This window comes from Ambystoma mexicanum, chromosome 6p (genome assembly GCF_040938575.1).
Source record: "Ambystoma mexicanum isolate Mex_15411 chromosome 6p, UKY_AmexF1_1, whole genome shotgun sequence".
Classification (NCBI taxonomy): Eukaryota; Metazoa; Chordata; class Amphibia; order Caudata; family Ambystomatidae; genus Ambystoma; species Ambystoma mexicanum.
The window spans coordinates 251717069-251732388 of record NC_090935.1 but is presented as its reverse complement, the minus strand read 5'-3'; the positions used below and the strand labels follow the sequence as shown (position 1 = coordinate 251732388).

General features: G+C 47.0%; 1 protein-coding gene across 4 annotated transcripts in view; it reads left to right on the top strand.

Moving 5' to 3' along the window:
- MYO5B (myosin VB) overlaps positions 1 to 15320 on the top strand; it is a 1432615-nt gene that overhangs the window by 858855 nt on the left and 558440 nt on the right. For all 4 annotated transcript variants that reach the window (XM_069626964.1, XM_069626962.1, XM_069626965.1 and 1 more), the window contains exon 11: positions 12320 to 12401. In XM_069626964.1, the coding sequence (XP_069483065.1) occupies positions 12320 to 12401 (82 nt within the window). The remainder of the gene's footprint in view (positions 1 to 12319; positions 12402 to 15320) is intronic.

The window sequence follows — 15320 nt, the reverse complement described above, 5'->3', positions numbered from 1 at the left end:
AGTGTCATAGGAGGTGGCTTTCAGGGATTTGAGGATAATGTGTAGGTCGTTGCTGGGAAGGCCATGGAATGTGTTCCAGGTAGGAATGTTACCCAGAAGCGGGGGGGGGGGGAGTTTGGTGAATGTTGTTGTCATGGGAGGTGGCTTTGAGGGATTTGAGGATAATGTATAGGTTGCTGCTGGGAAGGCCATGGAATGTGTTTCAGGCAGGGATGTTACCCAGAAGCGGGGGGAGGAGTTTGGTGAATGTCGTTGTCATGGGAGGTGGCTTTGAGGGATTTAAGGATCATGTGTAGGTTGCTGCTGGGAAGGCCATGGAATGTGTTTCAGGCAGGGATGTTACCCAGAAGCGGGGGGAGGAGTTTGGTGAATGTTGTTGTCATGGGAGGTGGCTTTGAGGGATTTGAGGATCATGTGTAGGTTGCTGCTGGGAAGGCTATGGAATGTGTTTCAGGCAGGGATGTTACCCAGAAGCGGGGGGAGGAGTTTGGTGAATGTCGGTGTCATGCGAGGTGGCTTTGAAGGGTTTGGGGATAATGTATAGGTTGCTGCTGGGAAGGCCATGGAATGTGTTTCAGGCAGGGATGTTACCCAGAAGCGGGAGGAGGAGGTTGGTGAATGTCGTTGTCATGGGAGATTGCTTTGAGGGATTTGAGGATCATGTGTAGGTTGTTGCTGGGAAGGCCATGGAATGTGTTTCAGGCAGGGATGTTACCCAGAAGCGGGGGGAGGAGTTTGGTGGATGTTGGTGTCATGAGAGGTGGCTTTGAGGGATTTGAGGATCATGTGTAGGTTGTTGCTGGGAAGGCCATGGAATGTATTTCAAGCAGGGATGTTACCAAGAAGCACGGGCGGAGGAGGTTGGTGAATGTCAGTGTCATAAGAGGTGGCTTTGAGGGATTTGAGGATAATGTGTAGGTTCTTGCTGGGAAGGCCATGGAATGTGTTCCAGGCAGGGATGTTACCCAGAAGCGGGGGGGAGGCGTTTGGTGAATGTTGTTGTCATGGGAGGTGGCTTTGAGGGATTTAAGGATCATGTGTAGGTTGCTGCTGGGAAGGCCATGGAATGTGTTTCAGGCAGGGATGTTACCCAGAAGCGGGGGGAGGAGTTTGGTGAATGTCGGTGTCATGCGAGGTGGCTTTGAGGGGTTTGAGGATAATGTATAGGTTGCTGCTGGGAAGGCCATGGAATGTGTTTCAGGCAGGGATGTTACTCAGAAGCGGGGGAAGGAGTTTGGTGAATGTCATTGTCATGGGAGATTGCTTTGAGGGATTTGAGCATCATGTGTGGGTTGGTGCTGGAAGGCCAGGGAATGTGTTTCAGGCAGGGATGTTACCTAGAAGCGGGGGGATGAGTTTGGTGAATGTTGGTGTCATGGGAGGTGGCTTTGAGGGATTTGAGGATCATGTGTAGGTTGTTGCGGGTAAGGCCATGCAATGTATTTCAGGCAGGGATGTTACTAAGACGCACGGGCGGAGGAGGTTGGTGAGTGGCTTTCAGGGATTTGAGGATGATGTGTAGGGTGTTGCTGGGAAGGCCATGGAATGTGTTCCAGGCAGGGATGTTACCCAGAAGCGAGGGGAGGAGTTTGGTGAATGTCAGTGTCATGCGAAGTGGCTTTGAGGGATTTGAGGATCATGTGTAGGTTGCTGCTGGGAAGGCTATGGAATGTGTTTCAGACAGGGATGTTACCCAGAAGCGGGGGGAGGAGTTTGGTGAATGTCGGTGTCATGCGAGGTGGCTTTGAGGGATTTGAGGATCATGTGTAGGTTGTTGCTGGGAAGGCTATGGAATGTGTTTCAGACAGGGATGTTACCCAGAAGCGGGGGGAGGAGTTTGGTGAATGTCGGTGTCATGCGAGGTGGCTTTGAGGATCATGTGTAGGTTGTTGCTGGGAAGGCCAGGGAATGTATTTCGAGCAGGGATGTTACCAAGAAGCACGGGCGGAGGAGGTTGTTGAATGTCAGTGTCATAAGAGGTGGCTTTGAGGGATTTGAGGATAATGTGTAGGTTGTTGCTGGGAAGGCCATGGAATGTGTTCCAGGCAGGGATGTTACCCAGAAGCGGGGGGTGGGGCGTTTGGTGAATGTTGTTGTCATGGGAGGTGGCTTTGAGGGATTTAAGGATCATGTGTAGGTTGCCGCTGGGAAGGCCATGGAATGTGTTTCAGGCAGAGATGTTACCCAGAAGCGGGGGGAGGAGTTTGGTGAATGTCGGTGTCATGTGAGGTGGCTTTGAGGGGTTTGAGGATAATGTATAGGTTGCTGCTGGGAAGGCCATGGAATGTGTTTCAGGCAGGGATGTTACTCAGAAGCGGGGGAAGGAGTTTGGTGAATGTCATTGCCATGGGAGATTGCTTTGAGGGATTTGAGCATCATGTGTAGGTTGTTGCTGGGAAGGCCAGGGAATGTGTTTCAGGCAGGGATGTTACCCAGAAGCGGGGGGAGGAGTTTGGTGAATGTTGGTGTCATGGGAGGTGGCTTTGAGGGATTTGAGGATCATGTGTAGGTTGTTGCGGGTAAGGCCATGCAATGTATTTCAAGCAGGGATGTTACTAAGAAGCACGGGCGGAGGAGGTTGGTGAATGTCAGTGTCATAGGAGGTGGCTTTCAGGGATTTGAGGATGATGTGTAGGTTGTTGCTGGGAAGGCCATGGAATGTGTTCCAGGCAGGGATGTTACCCAGAAGCGGGAGGAGGAGGTTGGTGAATGTCGTTGTCATGGGAGATTGCTTTGAGGGATTTGAGGATCATGTGTAGGTTGTTGCTGGGAAGGCCATGGAATGTGTTTCAGGCAGGGATGTTACCCAGAAGCGGGGGGAGGAGTTTGGTGAATGTTGGTGTCATGAGAGGTGGCTTTTCGGGATTTGAGGATCATGTGTAGGTTGTTGCGGGTAAGGCCGTGGAATGTATTTCAAGCAGGGATGTTACCAAGAAGCACGGGCGGAGGAGGTTGGTGAATGTCAGTGTCATAGGAGGTGGCTTTCAGGGATTTGAGGATAATGTGTAGGTTGTTTCTGGGAAGGCCATGGAATGTGTTTCAAGCAGGGATGTTACCCAGAAGTGGGTGGAGGAGTTTGGTGAATGTCGGTGTCATGGGAGGTGGCTTTGAGGAATTTGAGGATCATGTGTAGGTTGTTGCTGGTAAGGCCATGGAATGTGTTTCAAGCAGGGATGTTACCAAGAAGTGGTGGGCGGAGGAGGTTGGTGAATGTCGGTGTCATAGAAGGTGGCTTTGAGGGATATGAGGATTATGTGTAGGTTGTTGTTGGGAAGGTCATGGAATGTGTTTCAGGCAGGAATGTTACGCAGAAGCGGGGGAGGAGTTTGGTGAATGTCAGTGTCATGGGAAGTGGCTTTGAGGGATTTGAGAATCATGTGTAGGCTGTTGTTGGGAAGGCCATGGAAAGTGTTTCAGGCAGGGATGTTACCCAGAAGCGGAGGAGGAGTTTGGTGAATGTCAGTGTCATAGGAGATGGCATTGAGGGATTTGAGGAGCATGTGTTGGTTTTTGTTGGGAAGGCCATGGAATGTGTTCCAGACAGGGATGTTACCCAGAAGCGGGGGGAGGAGTTTGGTGAATGTTTTTGTCATGGGAGGTGGCTTTGAGGGATTTGAGGATCATGTGTAGGTTGCTGCTGGGAAGGCTATGGAATGTGTTTCAGGCAGGGATGTTACCCAGAAGCGGGGGGAGGAGTTTGGTGAATGTCGGTGTCATGCGAGGTGGCTTTGAGGGGTTTGGGGATAATGTATAGGTTGCTGCTGGGAAGGCCATGGAATGTGTTTCAGGCAGGGATGTTACCCAGAAGCGGGAGGAGGAGGTTGGTGAATGTCGTTGTCATGGGAGATTGCTTTGAGGGATTTGAGGATCATGTGTAGGTTGTTGCTGGGAAGGCCATGGAATGTGTTTCAGGCAGGGATGTTACCCAGAAGCGGGGGGAGGAGTTTGGTGAATGTTGGTGTCATGAGAGGTGGCTTTGAGGGATTTGAGGATCATGTGTAGGTTGTTGCGGGTAAGGCCATGGAATGTATTTCAAGCAGGGATGTTACCAAGAAGCACGGGCGGAGGAGGTTGGTGAATGTCAGTGTCATAGGAGGTGGCTTTCAGGGATTTGAGGATAATGTGTAGGTTGTTGCTGGGAAGGCCATGGGATGTGTTTCAGGCAGGAATGTTACCCAGAAGTGGGGGGAGGAGTTTGGTGAATGTCGGTGTCATGGGAGGTGGCTTTGAGGGATTTGAGGATCATGTGTAGGTTGTTGCTGGTAAGGACATGGAATGTGCTTCAAGCAGTGATGTTACCAAGAAGTGGTGGGTGGAGGAGGTTGATGAATGTCGGTGTCATAGGAAGTGGCTTTGAGGGATATGAAGATTATGTGTAGGTTGTTGTTGGGAAGGTCATGGAATGTGTTTCAGGCAGGAATGTTACGCAGAAGCGGGGGAGAAGTTTGGTGAATGTCAGTGTCATGGGAAGTGGCTTTGAGGGATTTGAGGATCATGTGTAGGTTGTTGTTGGGAAGGCCATGGAATGTGTTTCAGGCAGGGATGTTACCCAGAAGCGGGGGGAGGAATTTGGTGAATGTCGGTGTCATGGGAGATGGCTTTGAGGGATTTCAGGATCATGTGTAGGTTGTTGTTGGGAAGGCCATGGAAAGTGTTTCAGGCAGGGATGTTACCCAGAAGCGGAGGAGGAGTTTGGTGAATGTCAGTGTCATAGGAGATGGCATTGAGGGATTTGAGGAGCATGTGTTGGTTTTTGTTGGGATGGACATTGTATGTGTGTTAGGCAGGGGTATTACCAGAAACATGGGAGGACGTTGCTGTATTTTGATGGGTTTGAGGATCATGTGAGGGTAGTTGCTTGGAAGACCATGGAATGTGTTTCAGGCAGGGATGTTACCCAGAAGCGGGGGGAGGAGTTTGGTGAATGTCAGTGTCATAGGAAGTGGCTTTGAGGGATTTGAGGAGCATGTGTGGGTTGTTGTTGGCAGGGACATTATATGTGTGTCAGGCAGTGATGTTACCTAGAAGTGGGGGAGGAGGTTGATGTATTTTACGTCAGAGCTGTGAATTATCAGTGGTGGGAGTGGATGTACCCAGTGTGTAACCTCTTGAATGAGGGAATTGCTGTCATTGTTGCGTCTTAGTTGGACTCGATGTAGAAGTGAGATTTGGTTTGAATGGCTGTTGTGTTTGCTTGCATTGCAGCACATGTACGGAATGTCGAGGGCCATGATTTCGTCCGTGGTCTGTGGAGAGACATGTGTTGATGGTTTTGTCTCAAATGCACAAAGGGAAAGATGATTTGGGTTTAAAAATGAAACACAACAAAAATGTGCATTCTCGCCTGCGAAATACGAGTGACTTACTAATTTTTGGGAGCGATATGAAGTAATGTGTTGGTGCAGCTGCGAAGCAAAGGAACTCATCAGGCCCTCATGCTCCACCAGCTGGGGAAAGCTTGCTCCAGAAACCAGTCTTTAATGAACTGTTATTCATTTTAGAGGTTTTTCTTTATATTTTAGGTGGAATGTAGTTCGTTCCATGGTTTCAGCCCTGGGTAGAACATCACCCCAAGGGGGCAGAGTGGCTTCGGCAGAGGTTTCATGTAGCCTTTGGTCTCAGGCTCCTCTCAGGCGCGCGCTGATGAAGTCGCTTAGACAGAAATCTAGGGCCTGGCTTCTAACCCATACCGGAGGCCCGAAGGGTCAGAAGGCAAATGGTGCCGTTTGTTATCTCTTAAAAGGTCCTTCTAATAAGGGGTGAAACTCTATGGTCAAATATGTGGACTGTGCATTTTAAGAATTTCTGCCAAAATAGTTGTGACGCACTAGGGTGAGGGGACCCTTTCATTGGATTCAATTAATGTTATAGCCGCACGCGAGTAAATACGAGTGATTGTGAACATATTACAAAACACTTAGAGAAACGGGATAGGAAGATTCCATCGCTGGATTTTCTATCATGGGAGAATTCATCGAAGATTTTCCATCGCATTTTGGTGCAAATGTATGTGGGGGGTGGGTTGGGGTAATATTAAATATAGAGAGCGGCTTGGGAGGCTGCGGGAGGTCTTCCCGCCATACATTTACTGTAAAAAATGTCCTATAAAAAAATACAAAACTCGACGAATTATTCCACAATGACAAATTCTCGATGGAATCAGATAGATCTGCATCATGTTATTACGTCACTTGTTTCACGTTATTATGTCACTTGTTTGTGTGAGCAGGCATTCTAATGCTAGACCCGTATCACGTTATTACATCACTTGTTTGTGTGAGCAGGCATGCTAGACCCGTATCACGTTATTACGTCATTTGTTTGTGTGATCAGGCATGCTAGACCTGTATCACGTTATTACGTCACTTGTTTGTGTGAGCAGGCATGCTAGACCCGTATCACGTTATTCCGTTACTTGTTTGTGTGAGCAGGCTTGCTAGACCCGTATCACGTTATTACGTCACTTGTTTGTGTAAGAAGGCATGCTAGACCCGTATCACTTGTTTGTGTGATCAGGCATGCTAGACCTGTATCACGTTATGTCACTTGTTTGTGTGAGCAGGCATGCTAGACCCGTATCACGTTATTCCGTTACTTGTTTGTGTGAGCAGGCATGCTAGACCCGTATGACGTTATTACTTCACTTGTTTGTGTGAGCAGGCATGCCCGACCCGTATCACATTATTACTTCACTTGTTTGTGTGAGCAGGCATGCCCGACCCGTATCACGTTATTACGTCACTTGTGTGTGTGAGCAGGCATGCTAGACCCTTATCACGTTATTATGTCACTTGTTTGTGTGAGCAGGCATGCTAGACCCGTATCACGTTATTACGTCACTTGTTTGTGTGAGCAGGCATGCTAGACCCGTATCACGTTATTACGTCACTTGTTTGTGTGAGCAGGTTTGCTAGACCCGTATCACGTTATTACGTCACTGGTTTGTGTAAGAAGGCATGCTAGACCCGTATCACGTTATTACGTCACTTGTTTCACGTTATTATGTCACTTGTTTGTGTGAGCAGGCATGCTAATGCTAGACCCATATCACGTTATTACATCACTTGTTTGTGTGAGCAGGCATACTAGACCCGTATCACATTATTACGTCATTTTTTTGTGTGATCAGGCATGCTAGAACCGTATCACGTTATTCCGTTACTTGTTTGTGTGAGCAGGCTTGCTAGACCCGTATGACGTTGTTACGTCACTTGTTTGTGTAAGAAGGCATGCTAGACCCGTTTCACGTAATTATGACACGTGTTTGTGTGAGCAGGCATGCTAGACCCGTATTACGTTATTACGTCACTTGTTTGTGTGAGCAGGCATGCTAGACCCGTATTACGTTATTACATCACTTGTTTGTGTGAGCAGGCATGCTAGACCCGTATTACGTTATTACGTCACTTGTTTGTGTGAGCAGGCATGCTAGACCCGCATTACGTTATTACATCACTTGTTTGTGTGAGCAGGCATGCTAGACCCGTATCACGTTATTATGTCACTTGTTTGTGTGAGTAGGCTTGCTGGACCAAACAAGTGACGTAATCACGTTATTACGTCACTTGTTTGCGTGAGCAGGCATGCTGGACCCGTATCACTTGTTTGTGTGAGCAGGCATACATTATTGTAATGGGGCGGGTATGTTTAAAAGAGCAATATGTTTCTCGGTGGCCTAATATGTATGAAAGGTATTGGCTGGTAGTTTTATTCTTTAGCTATTTTGTATGTCACGTTTCTTTGATGTATTTAACTTTCCACAAAGAATACATGATGAGTTATATGCAAGGCCTGCAGACCAACATGGTCCATACATGATGAATGGCTATACTAGCGGCAACTATATGCCTACTTGAGCCATTGTATGCAATCTTTTCACAATAATGTCAATACCATGTTTTCATATATAGCACTGCGCGACAGATTTCTCTCACTTCTAAGCACTGTAATAATAGGAGCTACCACATAGAATGTATTATTGACCTCCTCTAAACCAATAACAATGCTTAGAATGCAGTCAATTATCATTGTTACTGGTCTCATTGCAGACATTTTGACTTCAGCAGCAGCAGCCCAACAGCCAGGCCTACATACACTAATGTATGGCACTTCTGGTCATTAGGCGGAGCTTTAGCACAGCCTAAAAGCCAAAACTATGGAATTGGAATACAGCAAGCGCGTAATGAGACACTCATCAACTTATAAAAAAGGTTTGGAAGCGCACGTGGCAGTGCAGCAGATGAGCCTCTTCCCATCGTTGCGTGAGTGATGCTGTCTGATGTGTGCGAACTTCTTTATGGCAGTCTGCAGTTGCTCATGCAAACTGTCCAATGAGAACCCTGCGCGCAGAAACAGGTCCGCATTCTTTGCAAATCATACGGGTCCAGATCAAAGGATCAGTATTGGAAATACAGCACACATTGCGGAAGGGCGTTCCCAGGGGCAGGGCAGACGCGTGCTTGCAATTCCGTTAATTTGAATAACTAGTTATTTATATAGCTCTTTTAACCAAAGCGCTTTACATATAATTTTTTTATATGAACTTTTTATTTGAAGACATAACAACGCAGTTGGCTGTATCAAGTGACGATAAATGGCGTATTTTGCATGGTCGCGTGATTATTCCCGTAGAACACAGGTGCTCAGGATATATAGTTCCCACACACGCTGCACTGAAAGGCACTGCCGCTCCTCCACATTCAACCTGGACTGTTCCCACCCCTCTAGCTCGTGCTTTAGATCACCACATTGATGGCCGCTGCCTGCGGTAGTGTGCTACCCATGCCACACCTCCCAGCCTGCGTGGTAGCCTCTGCTGAAACGCCACGGCATGGGCCCAGAAGTGCAAGCTTGCAGAATCCTTCTGCTGACCCCACGTACCTCGATCCTCTGCCTCCTGCCCTGCTAGCCCATACAGAGCATACAAGCAGGGGCGTATACAACATTTCAAGAGTTGGGGGGTGAGCCACGAAAAAAGTCCTGTTACTTTCCCCACAAATGTTGTGCGCACCCTACCATAAGTCTCATTCCCGACCACAAAACCCCAACCACCAATCAACTGTTTTTGTAACATTGGTGGCAGGTGGCATTTTAACACATACGCATAACAAAAGAAAAGACATTGCAGGGCCATTACAGATGCAGGAAACTCATGTTGCTGTCGCTTCTCTTGTTCAGAAGAGAATTGCGTGGCATTTCGGTGCTGGACTGCCCTTGGGCAGGACAAAGACTGATATGCAGGGACATTTCTCTTCTGTGAAAGGATGGTGAGTTAGAGACTCAACCAGAGCCTTTAGGTTAGTTGAGACTCTAACCCGGGATATAGGCCGGTAGTAGAGAAACTCCCAACCCCCCCTTGTTTTTGCATATTAAGTAGCTTTGGGTTTTCACCCTAAGTTATGAGGGTAATCCAAACGTTGAACCCTTGCTCACTGTTCTTAGAGAGGCACAGCTCCACCTCACTGACGAGGTCCAACCAGGACGAAACACGTGTCTGGGGTTTCCGTTGGTACTCTTGTTCAGAAGAGAATTGCCAGGCATTTCGGTGCTGGACTGCCCTTGAACAGGACAAAGACTGATATGTTTGGGATATTTCTCTTCTGTGAAAGGATGGTGAGCTAAAGACTCTGGTTGAGACTCTAACTCGGAAAATAGGCCACATCAAAGTAGAATCTCCGCAGAGCCTCTCACCACACCCACTGAGCCATTCCAGTGAATCAATGATCCTGTGGAGAACAATTTAGAAATGAAACCTTAAAAAAGGCAGCTTTCACTGTACTAGAACTAATGGAAGAACTCTTAGCTCAAGCGCTGACACCATGATACAATACTGTGCATGATTAGTAAACACATAGCAACTGACCTCAAGCAAGCCTAGATTTGTGCCCAGGCATGCCGTACTCAGGGGTAGGGCCTCTGTGAACCCAGCCCCATTTCTTGGCCCGGGCTGAGAGGGCGACGGTCTGGGGCGAAGAGCTAAAGAGCTCAGGAGGGGGGCGCAGTAAGGGGCCCACCCAGAAAGGTGTTTCCGACCTTGTCGGACAACAGATGAAGCAGCCTGCACTGCCGGTGTGGACTCCAGTGTGATGTGTGGCTGGCTGCTCTCTGCCGACTGTGATGCATTGGAATATGCAAACAAAGGAATGCGTATTCCAAACAGAGCGTGTGAGATGCTCTGGAGTCACACACCCCGTGCCCCTCATTCTTTGTGCTGACAGCCTTTCAAGTGGGGAAATGTATATGTGATGCTCATTTAACGAGCCTTTGTTTTTACACAGTGTGCGCTCAACATTTAAGTGTTAAGAACTGAACATGGGCATTTTTTATTCGCCAGGCCAGCACAAGTATAAGTTAGCTGACAAAACATATGCATTCTTCAAAGAGAATTAAAATGCCACACAGGAACATTCAAAAACTATTTTCTTTATTTTCATGTCTCTTTATTTGATATTTGACACAAAAAACCTTTTTTTTATATTACTTTTTAGTAACATACGGCCCATCCCTGGGAAGGATAACTGTCATTTTCTTGCTTAGGTATTCTAGTGGCTGCTTTGGGACATGGACTAAATGCATCCGCTCAGCATCAACACTCTTTTAATTTTCTAAACAAGCCACTCCCTAGCGCTCACTCCAGATGGCAACTCAATGTCACTTGGCACCTTGATTAGGAAAGCAGGGTTTATTGTGTCACTGTGCATACCATAGACAGTGGCAAATCAATGCTGTCATATGTTTGCAGCAATGATTTGTGCGCTACACAAGTTGCCACCCTGTTGGTTAATGGTGTATGTGGTGCTCCCTTATGTAATAGAACATATGCCTGTTGTTGTCTGATGTGTCCAATGTCCAAACAAGAGCACACTGGGATGTTTTGTGTATTTGACTCTGATGAGCATTCCATACTGTGCCCACACTTAAGCTCATAAAGCAATCAAAGAAGTTGCTTCAAATTACATCCACTCGGCCAAACGCCCTTTCTACACTGCCACACCATGATCTAATAAGTGATACTAATGCCAGCTCTGTTAGATAAAGCAGGGCCTGCTCTTTATTTTCTGAAATAACCTCTGAGGCCTGCGTAATAGTGAGGAGGTAGTGGCTGAGGAACTGTGGACCATTTATCATGCATTAGAAGCCGTTTTAAAAAAAATGCTTCATCAGCTTATTACTGGTCAGGCGAAAGTTTGAAAGAGGTACAATCCTTTCTGTGTAGCCTTTCTGCGCATTGTTTATTGGGTCTCTCTTGTGTGATATCCTGTCCTGTCTTTAGATATCATTCCCTAAAGATGTTTCTTTATTGTGGTTGGGCATGCCCACAGTGAGACCCAGCCCTTCCTCATCTAAAATTCTTCAGAAACAAGAAGCAAAAGAGCCTTTGTACACCATTTGAGTGGCAGATGTTGCAGCCATTTAATACTCACATCCAAAAATGTAAGCTGTCTAAATGAGCTTGTATGTTTCATGATTACAACAATTTTAATGTTAGGGTGAGTATTGTGAACCGTGATGTGAGCACCAAGCCATGCATCAGTTATGCATTTAGAGATTCACATATACAATCCTTTTATCACAGACTGGTTTATCAAATGTAGGGATTGCTGATCACTGTTATAGTCCTGAAATGATCTGTGATTTAATGCAAAGCATACAGGAATCCCCATTGGTGCTATTTGTCCCCTTTCCCACGCTCAGAGAGGTATTTAGAAAGAGTACAGTAAGAGTGTACCAGACTGTCCATCTTGGAATGATAACCTTCTATCAGAAAAGAATCCATATGGTTAGTCTAGTATTGCCCCTTGCAAAATACAAAGAAGGTGGTACGAACAGAACATCTGCAACACAGGGCCAGTGGCCAGTGAGCCCTCAGACCTCGGTAGGCTGATCACACCTCAGTGTGCCATTACGGACAGTTTGAAACTGCATTCAGGCAAGGCCTTCCCTAAGAGCAGGTGACAGAAAAACCATGTACTTGGGCAGCAACAGCTGTGTTTTCACATTAGAATTCTTCTGTGAAGTACTTAAATTACAATGTAATGAAACTATCTTCATCTATATAGCAATTATTTATTGCTATTGAGGAGGGGTTTTGTCGCATGACAGAGGTGTAGTTTGGGAGTGACGTGAGCCAGTCAGGGGGTGGGGAGGTGTATTCTGATGTTGCACCCTGGGCACCAAGTTGGCTTGTAACGGGGGCTATGATTGTGTGTGCTTGACCTTGAACTAGTGTAGACGTCCGCCTTCTGTGATGCCACAAGACAAATAACCACATTGCAGTGTCCCTGGAATGCATTAACACCAACTTCTCTTCACTCTGCAGGTTCGAGACCTTTGAAATCAACAGCTTTGAACAATTTTGTATCAACTATGCCAATGAGAAACTTCAACAGCAGTTCAATTCGGTAAGAGCAACTTGCCACCTTCTCGTCAGTTTCCTGGAGGCATTGCCACTACTGGGGTGTCGCGCACATCCAGGGCGTGCTGGGCGCTACGCACAGTGAAAGGTCAAGGGTCCTCTTTCTCGGATGAATTATATAGAACCAAGCTGGTGTCGTTTCTGTTTGTATATGAACCTGTCAGTAAATACTATAAGGTTGTTTTGGGGTAAATGTTGTTAAATCAGGTTTAAACCAATTGGCATAAAAGGTTTACACGTTGTTTTGCTTCTGTTTTTCACTAAGGTGTATTTTCGTTATTTTAGAAATCCCCAGTAGCCCCGGTGTAGTACCTTCCCCACCCCCTCCTTTGCGTAATAACACTCAATTTGGTTTTGCTTTGACCAAAAATGCCCATAAAACATGTCATGCCCCTGTCAAAAAATGTTCTTGATCCAATGCCTCCCTGGACCCCAACCTCGGATACCCAGAAACACAGACAGGGCAGTTTCTACTCAATATAGTGCCCTGGGCCCAGCTCCCCCCTATCCCCTGTGTGTGGGGACTAATGGTCCCATCTTGTCCAAGGCTGGCTGCGCACTGCAAAATGGAAGGCATTTAGTATGTCCAAAAGTGCTGATTGCATGTGAGAAGGGCTCTAAGGGGACGCTGCAGGCCACAGCGGGCATCTTCCAGTTGCCCACTGTGTGATGCCAGTTAGAGAGAGCAACAGTCGTTCGCTACCTAAAAAGGAGCTGCGGCGCAAAGTTAAGTGACCGCTTTGCAGCCAGGAGATTCGAGTTTGGGTCCCTATTTCTACCAGTGATTTAAATAATAATAGCTAAATAATAAAGGGCTTCAAGGTGTATAGTCTCCAACCACACATATGCAAAGATGATATGATAGGATATTTAAAACGCACTTAATAGCCAGAGGTTTCTAAGCGTGGACCCGGGGATTGAACCTGTGTTGCTCCGTGTCCTCTTGCTTCCAAGGCAAGCACGTTTCCCCTCAGCTATCCTCCCAAGATAATATACGTATCTCATGTGGTATTTGTGAGAGGATATGCTTAGGAAGAGGGGTGCATGGGGACATATGCCCAGTGAGATTAGCATTGAGGGCCAATATCAGTCGTTGCCTACTGTGGGGGGCTGATTCACACCTGCCTCTGTAGTGCCCACCTCCCCACTTCGAGCCCCAGGCACCAACTTGCTTCGCCCACCCCTGGAAATGACTTTGCATACACACATTCATGCACACGTGTTCATACACATTCACCCACCAGTCACACACTCGTACAGTTTCGCTTTCATTCACAAGAGTAAACCCAGAACATGAACACGGAGTTCTCATTCACACACGCACACAACCATTCATACGCATGCACTCACACACCCCTTCACATGCATGGACATCTACATTCATGAATGCAATCCTTGTACACACATACACACACCATTTTCTTTTCATTACCAGTTTTCCTCCGAATTCAGCAGGCCATCACCTCCGCAGCCCTCCATAGGCGAGCCCTTCCGCGATCCACCTCAGACAGGAACCAGGAGGGAGCGCTTCCTGGCTTTTGACATGCGCAAATGAACTGAAGTGTGAGTGATCCCTGCTGCTTAGCCTGCACAGTGACATTTATAAATGCCAGCAATGCTCTGCTGAGTGGGTATTTACAGATTTTGAGTGGGCCTTGCCCGATAGGCCCCCACCATGTCTATGCCTCTGGATTGTGGTCCCCCCTGTGTAGTTACCGCTTTTAAGGAAAATATGCTGTTAATGTGCAGACGCACCCAGAGACAAATTTAGAAAAGGCTGTAGAAATATTCAAACTCCCTCACTCCTCTTTGTAGCACTCACCGTAAGTCTTGGGAGGATAGGTCAGGGGCAATGCTCTCACCTTGGAAGCAAGACGACGCAGAGCAACACTGGTTCGATCCCTGGGTTTTTAACCAATCATAAAGAGCTACACATGAGACTCTCCAGTATGTTGAAGATAAAGCACTCTCTCCCTGTCGCATCCTCGCCCTTTAAAATTATGTATCTCTATGGTCTTGAGGGAAGCAAGTCAGAAATCTTCCCTGCCTGCATTTCAACATGTGACCTTGCAGTTTGGGTGCCGGTCCCCACAACGAGTATGTTAACTTTAGGCAGTTCATTTTGATGTAGGTGTAGAGGGCTGCAGATCACCCTTTACTTCCTGCCAGTAAACTGGGGTCAGTGCAATGCTTGCGAGGCAGAAACCAGAGGTGTTCATGTTAATGGAGTCTTTCATGCACATACGTGGCGGGAGGCATTAACAGTTGCTTCTGTGTAGGGCGGTACTGACACGTGAACCCGAGACCACCCAGATTCCAATAATTGTCCTAAGGACCCCCCCAAAAAACAATCAAATTTGCACAGAGGACTTTGAACATGTATGTGTTAGCGGTCGTGGTCCGGGTGTACGATTACCCATAAACAAAACAAAAAAAAGAGCCCTTAACAGTAACTCTCTCAAAAAAGACAAAGCAGAGGAAGTATTGAAGTCTATCAACCGTTTATCGTGTACACAGAAACCAAAGTGACCTCCACCCGTTTCTCAACCATGTATCTTTCTTACTACAGAAATAGCACGTATGCTCCACCCCCTTCATAGGGGTGCACTCGTAATGACCATGCCGTCAGAAAATACACATTGTATTATACAAAATTGTACCACATTCTTTTTGGAGTTAAACAGGCCGCACGTTATTCAGAATTTCTCCGAAATTATGATGGGGACCACACCCATCTTACATCAACCATAATCGGTTGCCATGACCTTGACCCTGGCAGCCCTGCTGACCCGCCAGCTGACGGTTTGGCCTACTGGCTGTCTGAGCTGTTCCATGGTTAACTGCAGAATGCAAATGTCAATGTCCAGCCGGACAGTCCAATGCCAAAGCCTGGGCTAAAATTCAA